Here is a 10,217-nt window from a genome sequence, read left to right as displayed (position 1 = left end):
TATGTAAATGAAAGAACATTTTAGAAGATACACTACCACATACATTCAGAGTAGTATTTCACAATAGTATCTGTCATACGTTTGTAAGCAGTTGTGTTTCTTGTGAGATAGGCTGCTACTGTCTGGTGCTACTTTAGAAAAAAAATGAATAAACAAATAAAAATATTGGCCATCACTCCCATAGCATAGCTTTCCAGCAAAACAAGTATCCATTAAATGTCCACACACACCTGTTGAGACACACCGGAACAGGTTGTAAATTTCAGCTTCTAACACTTTGGTAAATTGTAGATAAACTAATAGCAACAATAATTATTAATCTGTATTCGGATACTCGTTTGCTAGTAGGTGTTTCTCTATGCCCCTCCTATCCTGCTGTACTGACTGGGAGACAGAGGGTCTGAATCAGTTCACAAGCAGAGCCGAGAGGCAGAGCAGCAGGATTCTGTCCAAACCAAGCCCCCTATCTATATCTACAGAGCTTCTCCTGCTTCAGCACATGAGCCTATTTATCAACAGAGACTGAGAAACACCACCAGCAGCAGCCATGTGCGGATTTAAACTTGTTCTGTACTTCTCTCTGGTGTTCAGCACAGTTACAGCAAACAGCAAGGTAGGAGGTTTTCACATACTTCAATATTATCTGTAGGGTGCTGCCAGCCCAGGGTTGTGTCAAAAACTCTGGAAAGTGTTAGAGCTTAAAAAAAACCCTGTAGAAATGTTTCGATCAGACATCTTTCTGTGTCAGTTTTTATCAACATGTGTATACTAACTACCTTTTGTTATGATCAAACTTGTCTGCTGCCGGATATTAAACAGAAACTCTAGAACCAGTATCAGGTTTCTTTAAAGTAATTAATAATTCTTTGTGTATATGTATGTGAACACACCACATTCACAGCAAACAGCCTTCTGTTATTTACAGAGCAGGGTATGGTTGGCACTGCCAAGTGTGGATGGCATGTAAGAGACATGGGTGATAAACTCTTGTGTCCTTTGATGTTTCCAGCCATTTAGTGATTTAAAACTATCACTTAGCAGTAATATTATATAATAACTATTATTATAGTTGTTTTAGTTAAAGGATATAAAAAAAAATTCCAGAACAAGAACTGCAAATGGTTTAGTATATGTTATAATATAAATGACTGGAAGTGGTTTAATATATGTTATAATATAAATGACTGGAAATGGTTTAGTATATGTTATAATTCAAATATAATGCTATGTCTAAATATTTGTTCATAGGACATCTTCCCCATTACAGCAAAGGTTAGGCAAATGAGTGCTAATAGGGTTTAAGTCTTTGTATTGAATTTGTGGATGTGTTTTTGTAAGAGTAATGAAAGCTGTCCAGGGCACTTTTAAGGGACACATTTTGCACATTTTGCCAACTAGTTATGGGAAAAGAAGGAATTGTGTCTTATTCGAGGAAAACAGGCTACATACTCTTTAGGCAAGGTTAACAGTTCAAAAATTGAACCTGTAGATTTTTTTTAAGTGTGTTTTTTAAATGAGCCTTAGATCACAATAACCACTGTAGCATATTGCAGTTGTCAAGGTGCATGGGGTCTTTTACATTTTCAAGTGGTTTGTAAAACAAATCCCGGACTCTCAACTGCCAAAGTAATAGTAAAGATATTTTACTTTCCACTATCTTTACAAATCTATCCAAATGTATATGACAATGGGACATTAGGTTGCAAGTAATTATTAACTGTTAGCCCAACAGTTTGAAAACAGTGGTCTGTAAAACCTTTAGGTTAATCCATACATCAATGCCTGTCTTAAAAAAAAAGGTTAATTATGTTTAAGAAAACAATTAGAATTTTTTTTTTTTCTATTAAGTGTTAATTTCTTGGAATCCTTGTCTGGAAAAATGCATATAAAAAAAACCTATCAACAAGACATTATTCAATGACCATTTTTAGCAGGTTATTTGACAAAACCTCACGGCCATCCCCAATTGTCATTGAACCTGTTTGAAACATGACGGAATAGGTTCAGGAATGCTTGTTCTTGAAAATATCACCATTTTTGAGGGTGGAATAAAAACTTTTTACGGTCAAGCCCTGAGATTTACCAGGTATGGAAATGGATCAAAGAAGTCACCGGCCTTCTGCTAAATGTCTTTCTCTTTCTTCTTTGTCATTGTTCGTTTCTGGTTATTAAGATGTGGTGCTGGCTCTGTGCTGATTTATTTCACAATTTGCTGTGAAAGCGGTGTATCGGCCATGTGAGAGGAAATTCTGATCCTTTATTGTTTGCGTCTGCTTCACAATCCTGCTGGTAGCATAAGACGGTTATCTACATAGACTCCTGGTTCTCAACCTCCCCCACACACCCTCATCTTGAATCTAGATATAAGATTTCATATTTCCCATTACATCTTATACAATTTTACCATGAAGCCAACATTGCCTTTATGTTTTTGGGTTTTCAACTGGAAGAACAATATCTAACATAAAGAGAGAGCGAGAGAGAAAAAGACAGACAGATTGATAGATAGATGAATAGACAGACAGGGATATATGTTACTTCATTACGGTGTACATCACACATACATTACATATACATTCATGATGAATTTGATGTATTCCTGTTGTTCCTGATGAGTTTCCTATAGATTGTGGTGAGACGTATCTTAATAAAAAATCTTACATTCTGGTGCCACTTGCTCATGTATCCTCTACCCCAATGAATCTCTTCTGATAGTTAATCCCAACTCCTTCCAGCAATATATACATTTAATGTACCTCAATTTATTCATCATAATGTAGAAAACATAAACAAACTAACAAACCATGCCAAATTAAGCCTCAGCAAGTAGAACGGACACAAAAAGAGCCTTTCATAATAAAACTCTGTAATGCAATCTATGAATAACTAGTACAGGATTTCGTACCTCTTGCACAGTGCTGCGGAATATTTTGTCTTGTTCTACATAATAATAGTAAAACTATGCAAAATCCCCAATATGAAATCAAGAATATAAGTCTTCTTGCATTCTTCAAGCATTTGTAAGCTCAGAACATGGCATTAGAGTTTGCTCCCAGAGAAAATGACCATTCAAATTTTACTTTAAAAATACTATTTAAAAACAAACAGATGCAAACCACATTTTTCTAGTGATAGTAGTTAGACATGTGGAGATACTTGATGATACAAACTTTTTACTTCAAAAATAAAATAAACTAACCCAAACACAAAATTACCAATATAGACCTAAACAGGGGCTAATCTGCTAAACTTTATAAAAATAAAAGTGTATCCCAAATATATACTTAATAATATGCATTCACGAGGGAAGATTCAATGACACCAAGTAGCCCCAAGAAATAGAATTAAATAGCAACATTCTGGTTGCCTCCTATCCAATGAAGAAGGCACACAGAGCCTGGACATCTAAAGCCTGGTCTTAAAGGATGTGACTAGCTCTTTGTATGGTAATTGAGCGTGACAGATGTTAAGAACAGAATAAGAACTACTAACCAGACAACACATGACAAAGGCTACATTTCTTTTCTGAAATCTAGATGACTTTTGGTCTCGCTGAATCTTCTTTCCTAAAATAATTTGTACTGATTCACGGTAACTTGCTTTATGGTATGAAACCTTGTATTGAATTTACCATTCATGTTATATTATTTATTTATTTATATTTTATTTATTTATGAAATATTTTACCAGGAAAGGTACATTGAGATTTCTCTTGTTTTCAAGTATGTCCTGGGTCTACATGCAATGCTGTTTTTGCATTATACTCTGTATGATAACATTTCCTATTAAAGGGACCATGTACACAACATGATCATTTCAACAGATCAAAGTGATTATGGTCCCTGGAGCCTTTGGGCACTGGATCCTGCACTAAATGGCTTACTCACCTTTTAGCATAGATTCTCAGTACCCAGCAGTATGAAGCATCCAATGATGATATGATGGAGTCAGAGCTATGCTCCACTTCACCCCATACCAAAAGCAGAGGACAATGGTTGAATGAGAGTGTCAGCTGAGTGCTCTTAGCCAATTACCGCCCCTTATCTCTGGTATGGATTGGTATGGTGCAAGATGGAAACATAGCTCCGCCTCCACCATATTGTTATAAGGTTGCTGGGGACTGAGAATTTCTGCTAAATATTTCCAGGCGACATTTCAATCTGTTGAAGTTGTTTTTCTGCCTACATTGTCCCCTTAAATGTTTTTGTCTATATTTAATAAATAAAGACTCTGCACCAACTTCTTCATAAGATGAAGTCTTCACTTTAGTGAGTTTACATTTGCACATTGCCAAGGTCTGTTTTGCAATTTCATGCTGTTTTTGTTTATCTTTCTTTGGTTAAATTGACTAAACTGTATTCACTGGTGAAATGACACATGAGATGCAAAATGCAGGCCAAAATATTAGCAACATTTAGAAACCAGTTTTCTTGGCCATAATGTTGTTCCATTTTTAACAAATATCTTTTTAGCATTGGTGCAAAAAGAGAAACACTACCTAGTTTATCAGTTGTTTTGTATAGCAGGATATTTTATTGTTTTTCAGATTAATGTTTCTATACATGCCCATAACAATACAGTTTATTTGAATACTGTTAAACCCTGCTCCACTTTGATTAGAGTTCCCAGATCTCTGTCTGAAATAGTGAAGGTGGGGAAGGTTGCTGAAAGACCACAAGTACGAAGTCAGTCCGTTCTAAAATAGATTGACTAGTTATAATGGTGGGGAGGGCAATGGGGCACTCCTAGCACGATAGCCTCTACAGCACTCTGTAGTGGTTACGGTTCTTGAAAGAGTAATTTAATTTATTATTACACCATTAATAGTCACTGTTGTAATGGAGATCCTTTGGCACAGGTAATCCATTGAACATATACAGGGAGTGCAGAATTATTAGGCAAGTTGTATTTTTGAGGATTAATTTTATTATTGAACAACAACCATGTTCTCAATGAACCCAAAAAACTCATTAATATCAAAGCTGAATATTTTTGGAAGTAGTTTTTAGTTTGTTTTTAGTTTTAGCTATTTTAGGGGGATATCTGTGTGTGCAGGTGACTATTACTGTGCATAATTATTAGGCAACTTAACAAAAAACAAATATATACCCATTTCAATATTTATTTTTACCAGTAAAACCAATATAACATCTCAACATTCACAAATATACATTTCTGACATTCAAAAACATAACAAAAACAAATCAGTGACCAATATAGCCACCTTTCTTTGCAAGGACACTCAAAAGCCTGCCATCCATGGATTCTGTCAGTGTTTTGATCTGTTCACCATCAACATTGCGTGCAGCAGCAACCACAGCCTCCCAGACACTGTTCAGAGAGGTGTACTGTTTTCCCTCCTTGTAAATCTCACATTTGATGATGGACCACAGGTTCTCAATGGGGTTCAGATCAGGTGAACAAGGAGGCCATGTCATTAGATTTTCTTCTTTTATACCCTTTCTTGCCAGCCACGCTGTGGAGTACTTGGACGCGTGTGATGGAGCATTGTCCTGCATGGAAATCATGTTTCCTGAAGGATGCAGACTTCTTCCTGTACCACTGCTTGAAGAAGGTGTCTTCCAGAAAAGGGCAGTAGGACTGGGAGTTGAGCTTGACTCCATCCTCAACCCGAAAAGGCCCCACAAGCTCATCTTTGATGATACCAGCCCAAACCAGTACTCCACCTCCACCTTGCTGGCGTCTGAGTCGGACTGGAGCTCTCTGCCCTTTACCAATCCATCCATCTGGCCCATCAAGACTCACTCTCATTTCATCAGTCCATAAAACCTTAGAAAAATCAGTCTTGAGATATTTCTTGGCCCAGTCTTGACGTTTCAGCTTGTGTCTTGTTCAGTGGTGGTCGTCTTTCAGCCTTTCTTACCTTGGCCATGTCTCTGAGTATTGCACACCTTGTGCTTTTGGGCACTCCAGTGATGTTGCAGCTCTGAAATATGGCCAAACTGGTGGCAAGTGGCATCTTGGCAGCTGCACGCTTGACTTTTCTCAGTTCATGGGCAGTTATTTTGCGCCTTGGTTTCTCCACACACTTCTTGCGACCCTGTTGACTATTTTGAATGAAACATTTGATTGTTCGATGATCACGCTTCAGAAGCTTTGCAATTTTAAGAGTGCTGCATCCCTCTGCAAGATATCTCACTATTTTTGACTTTTCTGAGCCTGTAAAGTCCTTCTTTTGACCCATTTTGCCAAAGGAAAGGAAGTTGCCTAATAATTATGCACACCTGATATAGGGTGTTGATGTCATTAGACCACACCCTTTCTCATTACAGAGATGCACATCACCTAATATGCTTAATTGGTAGTAGGCTTTCGAGCCTATACAGCTTGGAGTAAGACAACATGCATAAAGAGGATGATGTGGTCAAAATACTCATTTGCCTAATAATTCTGCACTGCCTGTATTTCTGACAGGTGAAGCATGGGTCATTGATGACAATTTTACAATTTAAGAATGGGTCACCAAGCTGAAGCCACTGTCACTGCAAAAAAAAAAGTTAATTGTACTAATCTTTTCTTGAAATTGTCTTGAAGGGTTCTTCATGAATAGACTAGTGCTAGCGCCCACTTGGTTTCCTTTTTTCATTATATTTAGCTCTGTTAAATACTTGGAGAAGGGTCTTGTTACAAAGATGCAACTGCACTTGTGGATTCAGACAACAGGCATACATTCTTTGTGTGAACATTTGTTCATAATTTCTGACTTGATTTGTTTGTAAATGTTATTATCACTCATGTGTCTGTGTCCATGGTTGACAGACTGGTATACTAAAAAAAAAGAGATAAAATAAATGTTAATTGCTCCAACATACTGATAAAGTGGGATGTATTTTCCCATATAAGTATCATTTCTCAAACGATGTTAAAGTTAACCCTCATGCATTTTTGTCCCAATTAAATATCAATACGCAAATTTTATCTGTGATTGGTTCTGATCTAAAGCATGTCTTGTATTCCTGTCTTTAATTATATAAAAAAATAAAAAATAAAACAAGAAATCAGTATGTACACACACCTGGATATATTGCAATGTCCTTCAACAGTACCCATCTAGCGGTAGGTAGGCAACCTTTGACACTCCATATGTTATGGCCTACATCTTCCAGAATGTTCTTACATCCATAATGCTTGCAAAGAATTATGGAGTGCCGAATGTTGCTTACCCCTAGGCTGTAGGATTGGCATTTGCATACACCACTTTCCAACTACAATTTAAGATAATGCCTAGGGAGCAAGCATCATGCTGTCATAATCAGAAACAAGTCCAGTATGTACATACATTATGAAATTTGGATAAAATGTATTGAACATGATTTTTTTTTTTTGGTCAATCTTTCTTTTATTAAGGCATTTGCGATGAGGTACAGAATGAAGAAAGGGAAACATGTTGAACATGATTTTTATGCTTATTCTCTAGTTAACCTGTGTAGAGCAGTGGTTCCCAAACATTTTAGGTTCAAGGCGCCCTTAATATTTCAATATTTTTCCAAGGCGCCCCAAGTCAAAAATTTTTCTAGGTTTCTAGGTTGTGTATATATATATATATATATATATATATATATATATATATATACATCGCTGCAGCATATACTGGGCCCCTGTTCGGCAGAAATCCTTGCCATTGAGGCGCAGATCCAGAACCTTATCTTGGGAGGGGCAATGGTAGATTATTTAAAGATATAATCCAGGCTCAATAATCACTACAGCACTCTGGTGCCAGGAGTGCTGTGGTGGCCTCCCAGGGTAAGTAGTCAAACTGTTTAAGAACAGTTTGAAAACTTACCTGGAATCTGCCGGGATAGCTGGAGTAGGGGATAGGGGCAGTAGTGTATGTGTGTGTGTGAGTGGTGCAGCGTTCGTGTGTGAGGGGTGCAGTGTGCGTGTGTGTGTGAGAGTTGCAGTGCGTGAGGGTTGCAGTGTGTGCGTGTAAGGGATGCAATGTGTGTACGGGGGAGCATTGTGTTTGTGAATGATGTAGCATGTGTGTGTGTGCGTTAGGGTGCAGTGTGTGTGAAGGATGTAGTGTGTGTATGTGAGTGAGGGGTGCAGTTTGTGTGTGAGGGGTACAGTTTGTGCATTGGGTACAGTGTGTGGGGGTACAGTCGTGCGGGTACAGTGTGCGGGGGGGCAGTGTGTGTGTGTATGGGGGGATTGTGTGTGTGTATGGGAGAGCAGTGTGTATTGGGTCAGGGTGTGTGTATGGGGGGGCAGTGTGTGTGTATGGGGGTCAGTGTGTGTGTATGAGGAGAGTTATTGTGGGTCTGTGATAAATAAATATTTGAGGGGTTTTTTTATTTAAAAAACAAACAATTTTCATATCCTCTTTCCTTTCTTACCTTTGCCTTGGAGGGGGACAGTACTAATCCCTGGTTGTCGGTGGGGAAGCCCTGGCGGTCCTAGTGGTGACAGTAAACTCTAGCCTGCATCTCAGGCTAGAGTTCACTCTCACAAGATTTGGAGCGTTGCCGTGGTAACCGCAGCAACGCTCCGAGCTTGTGAGAGGAGAACCCGGAGAGCCAGCAGGGGAGAGGAAGGCACAGTTCCCGGTGCTATGATCATTTGATCATAGCACCTGTGAACTATGTTCGCGGCACACAGTTTGGGAACCACTTATGTAGAGCATTAAAATTAATTACCGTATATACTCGAGTATAAGCCGAGTTTTTCAGCACATTTTTTGTGCTAAAAAAACCCAACTCGGCTTATACTCGAGTCAATAGTCTGTATTATGGCAATTTGCATTGCCATAATACAGACAGGGGCTGTGGGGGCTGGCAGAGCTGTAACTTACCTGTCCTGCAGCTCCTGTCAGCTCTCTCCACCTCCGCGCCGTCCGTTCAGCACCTCGGTCAGCTCCCAGTGTAAGTCTCGCGAGAGCCGCGGCTCTCGCGAGACTTACACTGGGAGCTGACAGAGGGAGCTGCAAGGACGGCGTGGAGGTGGAGAGAGCTGACAGGAGCCCCCCTCCCTGCCATGTATCAAGCAGGGAGGGGGGACGAAAAAAAAAAATTAATAATAAAAAAATAATAAATAATAATACAAAAATAATAATAATTAAATTAAATAAAAAAATAATAATAAATAATAATAATAAAAAATTTAAATAATAAAAATAAAATTGCCCACCCCCCACCAAGGCTCTGCAACACACACACACACACACACTGCACTCATACACACACACTGCACTCATACACACACACTGCATTCATACACACACACTGCACTCATACACACACACTGCACTCATACACACACACTGCATTCATACACACACACATTGCATTCATACACACACACTGCATTCATACACTCACACTGCATTCATACACACACACTGCATTCATTATACACACACTGTAAATAAATATTCAATTAATATATATTTTTTAGGATCTCATTTTATTTAGAAATTTACCAGTAGCTGCTGCATTTCTTACCCTAGTCTTATACTCGAGTCAATAAGTTTTCCCAGTTTTTTTGGGTAAAATTAGGGGCCTCGGCTTATATTCGGGTCGGCTTATACTCGAGTATATACGGTAGGTGGAAAATGCTCAAGGTTTTACTGGACATGGACACCTCACTTACACTGTCTTGGACATCCATCCTATTATTTAATTGATCTATTTATCTATTGACTGTTTACTGATACTATCACAGCTTCCTGCTATCTTCTCTGTTTCATTGTATCTATTGCTTTTTCTTTTTTGATTCTTGTATTTTTAATTTCATCATTCACTTTTCTAATTTCCAATTCTCATTTGCATGTGCTGTTTCACAACTCTATGGAAAACTCTGAAAAACTGTGGGTAAAGTGGGTAAAAAAATGCTGAAAAGCCACATTGAAACTTGTATGGGAGAGCTGTACCTTCTCAGCTGGGATTTACCCAATGAAGAGCAAATCAAACTCACTTACACATGCATGTCATTGCATGCTTCACCATACCTTGCATGCATGATCAACTAAAGTACATCGCAATGACTGGCAGGATATTTAACAACAAAATATTTATTTTAACTCAATGGAATCTAACCACTACGCATCAAGTGTTGATTAGTTAAAGGAATACTCTAACAAAAAAAAATAAAATATAGTAATACTAAGATGCATTCCTTTATTTTTAGATTATTCAGCCCCCCCCTTCTTTTTAAAAAAAATTAAAAACATTAAAAAATCACTTTTATCCTGGGACAGT

General features: G+C 38.1%; 1 protein-coding gene across 1 annotated transcript in view; it reads left to right on the top strand.

Annotated features, from left to right (window-relative positions):
• The first annotated feature begins 409 nt into the window (after window positions 1-409).
• Window positions 410-10,217, top strand: part of OLFML2A (olfactomedin like 2A) — a 106,115-nt gene continuing 96,307 nt past the window's right edge. The window contains exon 1 of the mRNA XM_063432305.1: window positions 410-613. Within this exon, the coding sequence (XP_063288375.1) occupies window positions 548-613 (66 nt within the window). The 5' untranslated portion in view covers window positions 410-547. The remainder of the gene's footprint in view (window positions 614-10,217) is intronic.

Source organism: Pelobates fuscus, chromosome 9 (assembly GCF_036172605.1).
Source record: "Pelobates fuscus isolate aPelFus1 chromosome 9, aPelFus1.pri, whole genome shotgun sequence".
Lineage (NCBI taxonomy): Eukaryota > Metazoa > Chordata > Amphibia > Anura > Pelobatidae > Pelobates > Pelobates fuscus.
The sequence above is the reverse complement of the archived record's forward strand: the minus strand, read 5'-3'. Positions and strand labels throughout refer to the sequence as shown.